The sequence below is a fragment of the Pongo abelii genome, chromosome 7, assembly GCF_028885655.2.
Source record: "Pongo abelii isolate AG06213 chromosome 7, NHGRI_mPonAbe1-v2.0_pri, whole genome shotgun sequence".
Lineage (NCBI taxonomy): Eukaryota > Metazoa > Chordata > Mammalia > Primates > Hominidae > Pongo > Pongo abelii.
Window position 1 is genome coordinate 19,520,879 of NC_071992.2, and position 17,189 is coordinate 19,538,067.

Below are 17,189 nucleotides of genomic sequence, written 5' to 3' on the forward strand. Positions count from 1 at the left end.
TCTACTAAAAATACAAAAAAATTAGCTGGGTGTGGTGGTCCTCACCTGTAATCCCAGCTACTCAAAAGGCTGAGGCAAGAGAATCACTTGAACCCGGGACGCAGAGGCTGCAGTGAGCCGAGAGATCACATCACTGCACCCCAGCTTGGGCAACAGAGAATCTGTCTCAAAAAAAAAAAAAAAGAAAGAAAAAGAAAAAGAAAGAAAATCTTCAAATCTGCCTGTGACCTAGAAGCTGCCTCCACTTTCAGTTGTCTCTCCTTTCTAGACAGAACCAATGTATACCTTACATGTACTGATTGATGTCTTATGTCTCCCTAAAATGTGTAAAACCAAGCTGTACCTGGATCACCTTGGGCACATCTTCTCAGGATCTCCTAAGGGCTGTGTCATGGGCCACTGGTCACTCATGTTTGGCTCAGAATAAATCTCTTCAAATATATTACAGAGTTTGACCCCTTTTTTGACACAAAGAATAACTGAGCCCAATAGAGACTTAGTAACCTGCCTGAGGTCACTTTGCCCAGTAAATGGTAGAGCTACAATTTGAAACTACTCCAAAATCCACACTTGTAAAGCAGCATGTTCCCTGTCATCATTCTTCTTTCTTTAATAAATCACAAGTGTTAATTTCCGATAGATATACATAAAGCCCAATGCCGATGGCAGTCGAATTCATACATTAGGTGAATTCAACAATAACTTAGCAGGCCAATCACCCATGAGAACAGCTGGAGGTCATGTTTTGGCACTGGAGAACAATACAGAATTGGCCAAGAAAAGCAAGTGACTGTACACAAACTAACAAAGATCTTCTGTCTCTGGCTAGGTTAAATTAAAGCTGGCTAAATTCATCTCCCAGAGAAAAATCTTCTTTTAAAAAGTAACCCAAAAGTTAACCTCCCAGAGAAAACTTTCTTTTAAAAAGTAAGGCAAACTTCTCATCAATTTACAAAAGTGAATCTTCAGCAAATCACTTATTTTGCCTTTCAGAGCCAACATTCCAAAAATTTTGAAACCGTATGGTGTATGGAGCAAAATAGGCCAGGATTCAAGTGAGGGCTCTGAGCGTGAATCCCAATTTTACTATTTACCAGCTGTGTGAGTTTTAAGTGACCTCGCTGAAGTATCAAAATGTCGACAACAATTGCCCTGTTGTTATTGGGAAGAGTAAATAACAATGTATGTAAAGCACCTGAGCATTACAGGGCCCATTAAATGGCATAATATAACTAAGGCACCTGAGCAAAGTGCCTGACCCAGAGCAAGCACTGAATAAATATCTTTTCCTTTCCTTTTAGGTTAAGTCTCCACTCCGTTTATCTCACACACTATGATGAATACATAACCTCTGTTGTGAGGAGCTACATCTAGCTCCGTTTCAAATAAAAATCAATTTTCTTCTTCCAAATAAGAACTTTTCTAAAGAGTCAGATACACCCTGACCACCCATGAGCTGTGAAGTTGCAGGAAGCCTAGGGATTCAGTAAACTCAAGGCCTAAGGCAGGCCAAGGCCAATAGAGCAACAGTAAAAATTAACATCCGGCCGGGCGCGGTGGCTCACGCCTATAATCCCAGCACTTTGGGAGGCCGATGTGGGCGGATCACTTGAGGTCAGGAGTTCGAGACCAGCCTGGCCAACATGGTGAAACCCCATCTCTAATAAAAATACAAAAAATTAGCCAGGCATGTGCACCTGTAGTCCCAACTACTTGGGAGAATTGTGTGAACCTGGGAGGCGGAGGTTGCAGTGAGCCGAGACCGCACCACTGCACTCCAGCCTGGGCGACAGAGAAGACTCCATCTCAAAGAAAAAGAAAATTAACATCCCTCCAGGATAGTCTCTTCATCAGTCCAGGGCAGTAAGAGCCTTTGAGTGCTGCTGAAGTGACCAACAGACACTCACGTTTCAGGAAAACATGCAGCGAATTCATTCAGCTTTCTACAGTAAGTGCAAAGCCAGTGGCCTATGAGGGTCTGCCCAGACACTTTCCAGTCCTCCTTCCCAGAGACATGGAAATGTGAAAGAGGTAAACTAGCAAAATTAGAGAGCACTCTGTTTCAGACATGATCATGAAAAAAGAGTAGGCTGGGGGCAGTGGCTCACGCCTGTATTCCCAGCACTTTGGGAGGCTGAGGCGGGTGGATCATGAGGTCAAGAGATTGAGACCATCCTGGACAATATGGTGAAACCTCGTGTCTACTAAAAATACAAAAATTAGCTGGATGTGGTGGTGCGCTCCTGTAGTCCCAGCCACCTGGAAGGCTGAGGCAGGAGAACTGCTTGAACCTGGGAGGCGGAGGTTGCAGTGAGCCGAGATCATGCCACTGCACTCCAGCCTGGTGACAGAGCAAGAACAAGACTCTGTCTTAAAAAAAAAAAAAAAAAAAAGAGTAAGTCCCTTATGCCAGTTGATAAGCAAAAGTGACAGCACTGCGAATATGGGACAATCTTTCAGGACTTACAAAGTATTTCATATCTAATTATGAATCCTAACTGCCAGATTCCTAAGGTGAAAGGTGCTGCTTCTCCAAGACGTACTAGGATCCATTTCAACCTGATGATTCCATCCTTACTTCAATACCATATCGGGAGCCTGAAAAACAGGCTTTCAAGCTGCACAGGGGCAACATAACCCTAAGACTAAATGCACAAACCAGGAAAACTTTTAGTTTCAAAATTATACAACCAATTTAAATTCAAGACAAATGTCATTAAAAAAAAAACTTTATGATAGAGTTTTTGGTAGCCGGGGACTGACACACCAAAAAAAGTCTCCCATAAATCAAGAGAATAAACATCGTGTTTCTATGTATATCTATAAACGCCAAACTAACAATGTAGATTAGAATTAAGAGCGTGTTATAATTTAATTTTGCAAAAAAATTAAAATTATAAATGAGTTTTCTAAGTTTGACTTCAAGATAACTTAAAAACTGAGTTTTGAAACAATGGATGAACTCATTAGTTTAGAAATCACTGTGGTATACCCTTCTTCCAAATAGAGAAGACTGGTTGTTAAAGCCCAAACACGTCTAAACTGATATTTTAGAGAATCAAGAATATCTTCAGTCTTTCCTAACCTTGTCTTCTAAAGGGACCTGACAATTCCCTCCTGTGTGGCCCCTATGCACCCTGAAGACCCACTTAAGTCAGCCCTTCTGCACTTGCTATTCTGTGTGCTTCATTCCTCTTGCCACAAGCCCTCCAAGGGACAGGCTGTCTGTGTCACACCTGCCTTTCTCCCCTGGCACCTAGCTCCCTTCCCGGCCCAGAGGACAGGCACCCAAGGACAGCCTGTCTGGGGCTGAAAATACACCTAAGTCCCCACTGCCAAAAATAGGGCCGAGGACACATGCCCAACGACCAACAGTGGCCTGTCAAATGTTTTTAAAACCCAGAAAACCAATTTCTACACACTATTCTCAAGAATATATGCATGTTTAAAGGAAAATCAACTTTACACGGCATGTGAATTCTTTATTCTTTAAACAGAACTCTCTAGGTCCCCCCCCAAATATTTTAGGCAGGTGCTATGGAAAACATACTGGCTTTTCACTATACATGAGTAAAAGATATTTTATTTTATGTACCAGGAATTAATACATTAAGGCTGCAAGAGGCTTCACACATCCACTAGGTCCAATCCTTTCATCTTTGGGTCTCAAAAAATTACTTGCCCAAAATCATTATTAGCTGGTCAGAGGAAAAATCAAGAACACACTCTTGCTCATACAAGAGGGCTCTACTTCCCAGAGCTGCCTCCTCCACAAGAGTCCAGGAGTTATTTTTATGTAGACATGTTTACCAACACTCCCAAGCGCTTTCTTAAATGCTGTCCAATGCATTTTAAAGTTGACAACCCAACTTTTTCAGAAAAATAAAATATAACCTGATTGTATCAGGCACTTAAACTACTAATTATACTAAAATATTAAAGTAACTTCACTTTTTCAGCACACTATTAAAAGGAACGGTGATACTTGATACAAAATACTGAAATTGAGGATTTTTTTTTCCATATGCAGTTTTGTTATATTGAAACCTATTAACACCCTAGTACTGACAAGACAACGAATTAACAACTAAATGTAAATCTGCCCACCTGGTTCTGCAATATTATTGACTAATAGATAACTAAATGCTAACACATCTCAGTTTTCTCCACAGTTCTCTGAAGCATGCAAAAAATATATATATATTACTTACCAAAAACAGAGAACCATATTCAAAAGTCTCATTCATAATCTCTTGTTTCAGCTCTTGTTTTTCCATAGATGTCCCATTTTCTTTTTCACCCTTCTTTTCAGGGCTAATCCTATCAATGTTGGGAACATAGGTCATTTCCAAACATTCTGCACTTTCCATTTTAACAGGGAGTATGCCTTTGATCTTCTGAAACAACGCAGAAACGGACCCGGTCTCGCATGCTGAGTTAGAAGAACTGGCTTTGTCAACATCTTCCTGATTTGATTTCACGGCAGATGTTGTTCTTGGAACCCTGTGTGAAGCATTTTTAGAATGAGTTGTAACATGCACAGCCTGGCTAGTAATGAGTTTATTAAACTGCTGCTTATGCGTCTTGTTAATTAGAATTTCTGCTTTTTTGTCTGCATTTAAGTCAGATCTTGGTGTTCTGCTCAAGACTGTTGGTTGTCTTGAAATCGCTGATGAGGGTGATGAGGCACTGGTCAGCTGAGGTCTGGGCGTGACCTTTGATAAAGCAGCATCTTTGGACTGCAACACTGGTCTAGACATAACTTTTGCTTTGACATTCTTGAAGTTTGGTCTTGGGTAACTTATAATTTCAGTTTTTCTAACTTTGCAGCCTATTGGGGTATTCGTTTTGGTTGTTGATTTTCCTAAACTAGGTTTACACAGGTTCACAGGTGCCTCCTTCGAGTTTGATATGTTTTTAAGCCCTCGATTACCCTTCTCCACTTTCTTACATTTCTCTGTTGCTTCAATCGGTGAAACAGAAAAGGTTACTTTTGTGGGTTCTAGGACTGGTGTTGACATGCACATCGTGTTGTCTGTGCTAATGACCATATCATTTGCATCCCAAGTCAGTCCAAATGACGAGCCCACCTTCTGTCCTGGCGGGCTACTTAGAATCAATTCTGAGGTATGATTTTGGGTTCCCAAATCCTTTCCTTTGGTGACCATTTGTGTATCTTCAGTCTCAGTGACTTTATGCTCTGGGTTCAGCACTTGAGCTTCGCTTTTATCAAAAGCTGGCACCATTAAAGGGCATTCATCATCAACAAGACAATAGGACACTGTCTCTCTCAGATTTTGGCCCATTTCCTTGTGCCTGTATGAGCTCTGTGAATGTGGTTCGCTATTGGATTCATCATGGGATAAACAAAAGAACTCTTGTAATGCAGAATCATTGGGGACTTCCATGCCATCAGAAACTGGTGTTAGTGCTTGTGTCTCTTTTTCTCCAACTAGTCTTTGCTGTGATCCATCTGTGTATTCACTGGTGACCTTTCCTGAAGAACATGGACACTGATTTCCAATATCTGAAACAAAAACCTCACTTTGCATCACCACATCAGAAAATGCTGTGTAAGTCGTGTCTTGGGCTTCCGATGGTGTGACTTGAGGGTTTTCAAAGCTTTCTCTATCATAAGTAGTTTCTCTTGCATGCATCTTATCAGAATGGGAAGATGTCCAAGTGGAATAGGATAAAGAAGATGTATTTCCACTTCTCCTACCAGTTGGTGGCAGGCTTCCAGCAGTATGGAAGGACTGACTCTTTCTGATGGCATGATGTGATATAAAGGTGCAGTTAACTTTATCCACTGTCATGTCAAATGTCTGGTTTAGCTCCAAGGCATCAGAGTAGCCTGTACAGTTCAAATTGTCATTAGGCTTCCACACAAAAGGCAAAGATGGCTCAACACTCTGGACCTCAACTGCTTCTAGGGAATGACAACTGTGTTGCAGATATTTGGGCTTCTCGGTACCTACAAGTGCAGGAGACTGACAAATGGAATCTTTATGCATATCTAACACCTGCTTACTAGTGAAATCACTAGAAGACTTTTCATGATCAAATACTTCAACACCTTGAAGGCTTAAAGAAATATTTTCACCAGTAACCACAGCAGGGTCAGTTTCATAATCAACCACCATGTCATCTGGGTTGGCAGAATTCCAATTCACACTGCTGGCTGAAGACTTTTGTGTAGGTGGTGATTTCGGGTTGTATGCATGTGTATTTCCATCTTTATCACTGGTAAAGAAGGTTTGCAATTCATCTTCTATTTTATCATCTGAATTATCATCAGTCATCCTGAATAGTAACCTTAAACCTCTGCCATTTTATTTCTTCTTCAATTCCTTTTAAATGAGAGGGTGGGAAAAATGGTCTGTCTTCTAGGTTTTTCAGCACAGTTGAAAGTTTTTCAGTCTAAGATGCTCTGAAGATTAAATGATTTGTTGTTCCCTGGAAGAAATAAAATGTTTAACTCAAGTAATCATTAGAAAAATTAACAGGCCACCCCTTGGTTTCAATCACTAAGTGATTAGTTTCAATCACTTTATGTTCACATTTAGAACCCACAGCTATTGATGTGGGTAAATGAGATATAATTAGGTAATCTATCACTGCTTTTCAAGACACTTTTTGAATTTGAGGGAATAGCGAATGGGGCAAAATGGAAGATGGGGTCAATGCTCGTTAACCCTGTCCCTGACTTTATAACTGATATGCCTCTTCCCACTCCCAGGGACTTGTCAAAGAGAGAAGGAGCTAAATCTGGCAATAGTTTTTTCTTCTTGTTGGCTGACAGAGGGACAATTCACCCCAATTTGCTTATGATGGTCCCAAAGTATGTCTGTTGTCCCAGGATGACTAGTCATCATGTCCCTTTCATTCTCAGAAGGGCCCCCTATTGTTTCCATGCAGAGCAATTATTACACAGGCCACGAAAGCCCAGCAAATCAGCTGAAGATCAATCAAGAACTCACATTTCTCCTTTGTTTTTATTCCTATCTTAAACATATACCATTTCCAAATTGAAAGGAAGAAAAAGTTGTCGATTATTAAAGGCTTAAGTGGTACCCTGTTGGAAGTCCCTTGAAAATGTGAGAGAGTTACCTTATGTTACGGACTAAACTGTTCCCCGCCCCCTCTCCAATTCATACGTCAACCCCAACCCCCCCTTATGTAACTATGTTGGAGACAGAGCCTTTAAGGAGGTGATTAAGGTTAAATGCAGTCATAAGGACGGAGTGCTGATCCAATAGAGCTGGTGCCCTTAGAAGAAGGGGAAGTGACACCAGAATGCTCTCCCACCCTTGTTTCATCCCCTCTCTCTACCAAATTAGGATACACTGAGAAGAGTAGGAGAGCTCTCGCCAAAAACCAAACCCTGAAAAGAACCTTAATCTTGAACTTTCCATCCTCCAAAACTGTGAGAAAATAAGTTTTTGTTGTTTAAGCCATCCAGTGTATGATAATTTGTTATGGTGGCCGAAGAAGACTTAAGTACCACATGCCCCAGCAATTCTACTCCTAAGAATCTACTGAAGAAAATGAAAACATATGTCAACATGGGAACTTGCACACAAATGTACATGATTCTTAACAGAGGCACTATTCATAATAGTCATAAAGTAGAAACCCATATGTCCATCAACTGAAGAGCAGAAAGCAAAATGTGCTGTTATGCATTTGACAAAATATTCCTCAGCAATAGAAAGGAATGCAATATTGACACATGGTACAACATGGATATAATATTACACTTGAAATATTATATCAAATGAAAGAAGCCAGTCATGAAAGTCTACATACTATATGACATTACTTACATGAAATGTCCAGAATAAGAAAACCTAAAGTGGCTGCTAATTGGGATGATGTTTCTTTTGCGAGTATGTTCTAAAACTATGTACTGATGATAGTTGCACAATGTTATATACTGAAAACTACTGAATTGTACACTTAAAAATGAAACCTTTAAAACACCCACGAAAGCATTTAAATCTAAAACTTTTTGCAAATAAATTATTATTGCTTTTTTGAGATGGAGTCTCGCTCCGCCACCCAGGCTGGAGTGCAGTGATGCAATCTCGGCTCACTGCAACCTCCACCTCCCGGTTTCAGGCAATTCTCCTGCCTCAGCCTCCTGAGTAGCAGGGACTACAGGTGTACACCATCATGCGTGGCTGATTTTTGTATTTTTAGTAGAGATGGGGTTTCATCACACTGGCCAGGCTGGTCTCAAACTCCTGACCTCAGGTAATCTGCCCACCTCGGCCTCCCAAAGCATTGGGATTACAGGCATGAGCCACCATGCCAGGCCACTTTTGGGAAATAACTTAAATTTTATTATGCTTTTGGTCAAACTGCAGTGCCTAAGAAAGGTCCAAATGTTCAAGCTAGGACTGCAAACAGGTCACTGTGAATCCTAAAATGAGGGCTGTGTGATTTATATTCTGATGGAAAGTGTAAATTTGTTAACTCTTTTGGATACACACACACTTGAACTAATTTTCTAATCCTAGTATTCAATGTCAATCCGATGTCACAGTACTGTCATAAAGAAAAAAAAATATCCATGAGGGAGGGAAAAAATGCCATTCCGTGTGTTAATTCAAATTGCTGAATGAAGAGTAGGTCTCATTTTTCTATCTTGCAGTGTTTTCTCTGCATTCAAACTTCAGTGGCCTGAATAAAACCAGAATAGGAACTATGTTAAAACTGAAATGATCAGTTTTCTTCGCTAACAATGCTCTGTGTGTTTCTGGCCAAGCATTCTGATACCAGCCTTTAATGGAATAAAGAAAGGCTGCAATGTTGATTTCAACAGCATGTGTACACACACACATCCAAAAAGCGATTTTGAATCCAAAAATGAAGGCTGCGTGATTTATATACTGAAGGAAAGTGTAAATTTGTGAACCCTTTTTACCATATAACTCCTTAGTGAAATCACTGAATAGTTCATTGACAAGAGCCTTAATAAAAGCTTTTATGAAACATAAATTAACATTTTTAATCCTCCAGTATAAAATACATCCAAGCTAAATGTTTAAATCAAGAAATATATGTATTCATTTTTAGACTTACATGCATGGGATATAATTTCCAAAAGCACTAAATATGCTACAGCTTTCTGCTTCCTTAACAGCTAATATTCAGTTAACAGACTGTGGCATAAGCAAATATATGCAAAGTGCACTGCAAACACGCACTTAGCACAGATCGTGGGAATTGTCTTTGTAAATAATTGTTAGCTTCAATTAATGGAATTTTTATTACCCAAGTTTCCTCTTCTGAAGTACATAAAAGATGATTTTTAAACCTCATATAAATTGAATAAAGGGCTCATATGTCAAAGTTTTTTTTTTTTTTATTTTGAGACAGAGTCTGGCACTGTCGCCCGGGCTGGAGTGCAGTGGCGCAATCTCGGCTCACTGCAACATCCGCCTCCCGGGTTCAAGCGATTCCCCTGCCTCAGCCTCCCGAGTAGTTGGGACTACAGGCGCGGCATCCGCCACAATGCCTGGCTCATTTTTTGTATTTTTAGTAGAGACGGGGTTTCACTGTGTTAGCCAGCATGGTCTTGATCTCCTGACCTCGTGATCCGCCCGCCTTGGCCTCCCAAAGTGCTGGGATTACAGGCATGAACCACCATGCCCGGGCCCCAAAGTTATTTTTTAAATAAGTATATAAAAGGATAAATAATTGTATCACTAGTCCTATGTTTGTTTTTACCAGTTGTCTTTTTTTATTTTTCTTTTTTTTGAGACAAGGTCTCACTTTGTCACCCAAGCTGCAGCGCAGTGATGTGATTACAGCTTACCGCAGCCTCATCCTCCTAGGCTCAAGCGATCTTCCCACCCTCAGCCTCCCGAGTAGCTGTGACTACAGGTATGTGCCAGCATGCCCAGCTAATTTTTTTAAAAAACTTTTTGTAGAAAAGGGGTCCAACTTTTCTCATTTATAAATAATACTAAACTGAAATCTTCACAATCTTTGACATCTGATCATCTGCCAAATTGCTATATTTAAAAAGGGGGCAGGATTCTTTATAATGTGCATGTTACTATATATGTATATTTTATATATAGATATATATAAGTTCTCTTTCTTTTTATATATTTATATATAAAAATACATAATATAAAATATATATATTATATACTGAGTTTTGCTTTTAAGACTCATATACTGTGGTCAGCATTGTCTCCGAAGCATTTTCCCATGTCATTATAGTATAAAAACATTTTTAAGGGTTGGGAAACGCCACTAAAGGTTAAATGTTTTAGATTTACAAGCTAGTGGTTTACAAGAGTAACAGAAAAATAAAGAAGCCATCAACCATTCAACTTTCACGTAACTTTTTAGTACACTTGGGTTTATGATTTTTTTTTAATACACAGAAAGAGTTGGGTGTGGTGGCTCATGCCTGTAATCTCAACACTTTGGGAGGCCGAAGCAGGAGTACCATTTGAGCCCAGGAGTTCAAGACTAGCTTGGGCAACATAGCAGGACCCTACCTCTACGATTTTTTTTTTTTTATTAGCAGGGTGTGGTGGTGCATGCCTTATAGTCTCAGCAGGCTAGGAAGAAAGGATCACCTGGGCCCAGTAGTTCACAGCTGCAGTGAGTTATGATCGTACCACCACACTTCAGCCTGGGTGACAGAGACCCTATCATTATTAAAAGAAAACAAAACAAAATAAAACAAATTTCAAATTGGTGAGCAAAGAGACTAAAAAACCCACAAACATGTGTTCATAAATACTTAAGGACTGTTTTTATATAAAATAAATTTACTGACATCTCTTCTACTTTGCAGACAAGAGCAAAAAATTAGTGGTACAGAGATTTGGATATCAAAAAGGTTCTGCAGTTAAGCTGATCGGTTCCAGCAAGCTGGAAGATAAACCTCACTATTCATGAAAAGAAAACAATGACTTTTAAGTCACCACCACCACCACCACTGAAGACAAAGCCAAGCACAGAAAAGGGGTGACCAGCCTTCGCTCAGGAGTTTCTCAAAAGAGTTAAAAGTTGGTCATTTTGTTTTACTGCCTATTTCTCCCCGACTTTAAGAATGGGTCCTAAGCTTGCACCACTTGCTAGACCCATATATTCTTTGCCTTAATTTCACCTGACTCATGAACAAAGTCTTCATATTCCTGTAGTTGCTATTTGTAAAGCCTTCAAATTTGCCATCTGAGAAATATTTTGATTAAACAAGATGCAGAAAGTTAAAAAATAAAAAGAGAGAGAGTGTGCTGGAGGGGGGGAAAAAAAAACAACTTGAAACAAACCATCCTCATCCAAAGATAATTTCTCAAGTTCTCTTTTGGTAGCACTACCTACCAGAACAAAGGTATAACACCAAAACAAAGGTATAACAGCAGAACAAAGGTATAACACCAGAACAAAGGTATAACACTTGTATAACACTCCAGAACAAAGCAGAATGATCAAGTTTCCTTTCTAAGAGAATCATTTGGGAAAACAAGGAGATCTTTTTCAGAGAACAGTTTGGACCAGAGAGAACAAATTCCCCACTTTTTAAGATCTGGGAATGTAACAGAGCAGCTCCTCTTAAACGGTTACCAAAATATGTATTTCCCTAAGGATTTATAAGGTTAAAAATTGGTAAATATGTGCTGAAAGAAATGGTCAAAGAACTACTAGTATAAGCTTTGAGGTATAATTCCAATGCCTTTGGAAAAAAGACTTTCTAAATCTTAGCTTAAGAAAAGTGACTGTTTATTCCCCAAAGATAAAAAAATTCCATTATTTCTTCATGTGAAGAGACACACCTGAAGAACTGAATCATTATATTAATTACAATTATTATCATGTAATAGAATTCATTATCATTACCATATTAATGCTAGAAGAAATTTTAGAGATCCAATTCAAACTTCATTTTACAAATGAGGAAACCTCTGAGAAATAAACTGCATGACGTGGCCAAATCAGTTGTCAATAGCAGATTATACAATAGCTGTGTGCCTTATTTCACCAACTGAACTAGAAACTCACTAGAGGCTTATACAAGAGTAGATGTCTTCTATACCTTCCTATTACCCACAGTGTCTAGCTTAATAATTTGGACTTAATATAGTTAACGCTGTAACACCATATTATAATTATAAAATCAAGAATGTTTCCAAAGTAAAACATAAAAACTGGCTTCATTACTTTATAACCACACAGAATGTAATTTTACTCCTTATTTATGTCAATATATGGCACGCCAGTCCTTTAAGATGTGAATACAAATATAGTTATAATTCATAGCTTCCAAACCATAAAGTCATTATCGGTCTTCTTAAAAGTTTTTAAGAACTCACAAATCACAATAGTAGTTTAGCTCTGTAAGCTTTAAAACCCAAAATATTACCTGATCTTCAACCTCCCTTGAATCAAAAAAGATGACACTGGCACAACATCTAAGCTATCATTTTATCTTACTATAAACGAAGCAGTTGAGGCCGGGTGCAGTGGCTCAGGCCTATAATACCAACACTTTGGGAGGCCGAGGTGGGTGGATCACTTGAGACCAGGAGTTTGAGGACCAGCCTGGCCAACATGGTGAAACCCCGTCTCTACTAAAAATACAAAAATTAGCCAGGTGTGGTGGCAGGTGCCTGTAATCCCAGCTACTCAGGAGGCTGAGGCAGGAGAATCGCTGGAACTCAGGAGGCAGAGGTTGCATTGAGCCGAGATCACACCACCACAGTCCAGCCCAGGTGACAGAGTGAGACTTTGTTTCAAAAACAAAACAAAATGAAAACAAAAATTAAGCAGCTGAACAAAATGTCATCAGCAGCATGTATTATAAAAAATATATTCATAAATCTCTACCTCCTGTTAAAACCATTCAAGGTAGCTAACAGTTCTACTCTAAGCCTCAACTTACTACTATTTTTCATAATTCAAGTTATATTCTTAAATTTGCTCTTGCAGCCGACCTTTCATCAAACTTAATAGCCACCTCAAGCACTAGGTTTAACGGAGCATGTCTACCACCTAGGAACCAAGCAGAGGAGTACCTGGTGGTCAATTTCCTAAAAGCATAATGATTTCCCATGAAGTTGCTTCAATAAACAGCAGGAAACTAGAGTTGATTTAATGCATTTCAAAATGGAAGGCTATGAAGTAATACAAGTTATACCTTAAATAATTTAGAAAACAAGTATAAATTTGAAATTACATCCTTTTATTCTGAAACAGTATTTCTCTGACTTTAATGTGCCCACAAATCAACTGGGCCTTTGGTTGGTCAATTGACTGATTCAGAAGGCAAGGATGGGGCCTGAGATTCTGCATTTCTATCCTTCTCCCTGGTGATACCGATCCTTTTGGTCCATGGGCCACCTTGGATTAGCAAAGATGTGGCAGACAGCTTTGAGACACACCTGTCCAGTTGACCAGATCAATAACAACAGTGGCTGTCAGGGCTGGCTACTTTCACATCCAATGGTACCTTTTTTTTTTTTTTTTTTTGAGATGAAGTCTTGCTCTGTTGCCCAGGCTGGAGTGCAATGGCACAATCTCGACTCACTGCAACCTCCGCCTTCCGTGTTCAAGCAATTCTCTGCCTCAGCCTCCTGAGTAGCTGGGATTACAGGTGCCCCCCACCATGCCCAGCTAATTTTTTGTGTTTTTAGTAGAGGCAAGGGTTCACCATCTTGGCCAGGCTGGTCTTGAACTCCTGACTTTGTGATCCACACACCTCGGCCTTCTAAAGTGCTGGGATTACAGGCGTGAGCCACCACGCCCGGCCGGTACCATTTCTTAAAGCAGATACAGACTTTCCCTACATTTGGACTCTTAATTTATGCTTCTGAATGCTCCTCTCAAGACAGCTGATATTTTGCATCTAGAAAATAACTGGAAATGCAGGGAATGTTGCTTCCATACCACTTCAGCTTATTCCTTCCATGTGGAGGGAGCTTAATTTGTATAACACTCCTGGCTTTTGACTCACTCCATCCAGGAGAAGTGAAGTGACTTAGTGGATTTTTGTAAATTTAGTAAGAATTAGCTGCACAAACTCAGAATGGCCCAACCTCTTTTTTTCTCTTGGGAATGAGCTGCCCACCAGAGCCAGGACGAGGGTGCAGTGAGGGAGATAGTCACTGGAGGCACTAAGACAACAGGATTAACAGTACTCTACCCAGCCATCCTGGAGACCGAGGCAAAGGGAAAGACTAGCAACCGCGGCTGGCTGGTTATCCAACTCATCTCCTCTTCTTTCTAGCACATAGATAATATGTTTCTATGCGTTTTTTAGGTAATGCTGTGTGTTCCAGCCAGCAGAAAGTGAGTGGACATCATATGTACCACCTCTGGGCCTGGACCATAGAACTCACACATAATCCCTCATGTTCTTATCTGACCACACAGATGAACAAAGCAAGCCAAGTGTGGAAACGTGTTAAAGATGACGGAACCACAAGATGGAACAAGCCTGGATCCCTGAATCCCTCCTTGGAGGATTAGTGCCCACAAATCGTAAATAGCCACCCAGATCTCAGTGAGCAAAAAATAAATTATTATATTTGAACCTGAATGTTTTAAAGGGTTTTTTTTTGCGGGGGGAAGAAGAGTGATGATAGATACATTCTTAAATACTATAACTACTTTGAAAGAAGAGAACAATAGTTAAGAACTATGTCATTTTAGTCATCTTTTGTTTTGTCAAAACAAAGATGTTACAGGCCTGTGCTTGCTTAATATGAAAAAACCATATGATCTACAAATCCTTGGGGATACAGAGAATCTGGGTAGCTGGTCACATCTGACCTATCCTCTTACTCACTGATACTGTGCAGAAATCCAAGCTAACAGGTTCTATAACAGCCGGGAAAAATGGTAATTTCCATGCACTTGCATTTTTATGAAAGAAAACTGCAAAAAAACCCAATAATTTCTATGTACCTGCAGTTTTATGAAAGAAAACCCATTAAACAATAGTTTATAATAATGCATCCCCTATACACTGAACAATTTCCCTGTTCCTGCTTCATCTTTAAATCTTCCCCAGGTCTGCTTCTTTTAAGATGTCTTCACACGTTAATCTAGTCCAAGGGCTGGCAAGCCATTTCTGAAAAAGGCCAATATAAAACACCTTAGGCTTTACGGGACGTGCGGTCTGTGCTGCATTTATTCAAGTCTGCTGTTGTAGAATCAAAGACGCCACAGACGATATGGAAATGAACAAGCGCAACTGCATCCCAGTAAAATGATTTACAAAAAACAGGCAGTGGGCCAGATTTGACCGTCGACTGAAGCTTGCTGACCCCTGAACTAGTCTATGCCCTAATCCAGCAGTCCCCAACCTTTTTGGCACCAGGGACTGGTTTCATGGGAGACAATTTTTCTGCGGACCGGGAGGAGGGGGATGATTCAAGCATATTACGTCTACTGTACACTTTATTTCTATTATTATTGCATTGTAATATATAATCAAATAATTATACAACTCATCATAATGTAGAATCACTGGGAGCCCTCAGTTTGTTTTCCTGTAAGTAGACAGTCCCATCTGGGAGTGATGGGAGACAGTGACAGATCATTAGGCATTAGATTCTCATAAGTAGCTCACAACCTAGATACCTCACGTGCACAGTTCACAATAGGGTTCGCGCTCCCGGGAGAATCTGATGTTGCCGCCAATGTCACAGGAGGTGGAGCTCAGGCGGTAATGCAAGCGATGGGGAGTGGCTGTGAACATAGATGAAGCTTTGCCCTCTCGCCTGCAGCCTACCTCCTGCTGTGCACCCCAGTTCCTAACAGGCCACGGCCCAGGAATTGGGGAACCCTGCCATGATGAATCAAAATTAGCTGTCCTTGGCTGGGCAGGGTGGCTCACGCCTGTAATCCCAGCACTTTGGGAGGCCGAGGCAGGCAGATCACCTGAGGTCAGGAGTTCAAGACCAGCCCTGCAAAACCCTTTCTCTACAAAATATACAAAAATCAGCCAGGCGTGGTGGTGTGCACCTGTAATCCCAGCTACTAGGGAGGCTAAGGCAGAAGAATCACTTGAACCCAGAGGCACAAGTTGCAGGGAGCTGAGATTATGCCACTGCACTCCAGCCTAGGCAACAGAGCAAGACTCTGTCTCAAAAAAAAAAAAAAAAAAAAAAAAGACTAGCTGTCATCTATACTTCACAATCATTAAAATACAGACACACACACACACATACATATATACACACACAATTCTTTTGGTTTTATTTTTATTTCTTGGCTCTTTCAGAGACAGGTCAACTCAATTCAAGGACAGTATACTCTCAATTTTCTCGTAAAGTCCATTACTACATCTCTTCATAAAAATAACCACTCACAAAATCAGGTACCACAGGGCTTCTAAATTACCTAACGACAAACAGAAATAGCACCAAAAATTGGTTCTTACTTTTCACAAATCCTCTCCACTAATTATCATTTAAGATATCATTTACTATATGAAATTATATACTTTATATACTATAAAATTATTACACACTACAAATTAACAGACCTTTATGCTAGCATTAGTTTACCTTTGTTTAAAAAAAAAAAAGCGTAATTGTGACTTTAGAGGCATTTTAAGACTGGTTGACACTGGGTGCCGATTTAGAGAATTTTTGTCACCAAGTTCAAGTTTGCTACAGCTGTCAAAGATCATAAAACTGAAAGCATACAGTATTAGCAAAAACAAGTCTTATCAGTATCCATGCAAAAAGAACAGAAACTTGGCAACTCATGGGTAATTAAATGTCTGCAGAGCATCACACATGAGTACACCCAGTACACAAGTAATCATCATCCTTGATGAGAATGAGAAAATGTTTAATTCCCACTCATCCCAAAGGCTACATACAAGTCTCCTTCCTCCATGAGATCTCCTCCTACTACTCAACATGGCTATCTTTTTTCAAGTTTAATATGCAAACCTCTCTCAGCACTTGACTAGAATAACTGTTGCACCATTTGGGAGTTATTTTTCTTTTAGACATTTGCAGATCTTATCTGAAGGTGACTAAGAGCCCAGAGTTAAGTATTTGTGAGGCAATCTACGCGAACTCTGATCTTACCTAGTTGGCTTATATGAAATTTGTAGAATGCACGGCAGGAGCCTTCGTAAGAAAGTATTTGTCCTGGTTTTCTGGGGGTTTGTTGTTGTTGTGTGGTCTGAGAATGTACAGCCA

At 40.0% G+C, this 17,189-nt stretch overlaps 1 protein-coding gene across 6 annotated transcripts in view; it reads right to left on the minus strand.

Annotated features, from left to right (window-relative positions):
- Positions 1-17,189, minus strand: part of MTUS1 (microtubule associated scaffold protein 1) — a 160,882-nt gene that overhangs the window by 108,226 nt on the left and 35,467 nt on the right. For 4 of the 6 annotated variants that reach the window (XM_063726301.1, XM_063726302.1, XM_024250569.3 and 1 more), the window contains 1 exon segment: positions 4,212-6,456. In XM_063726301.1, the coding sequence (XP_063582371.1) occupies positions 4,212-6,302 (2,091 nt within the window). In that variant the 5' untranslated portion in view covers positions 6,303-6,456. 6 annotated transcript variants of the gene reach the window in all.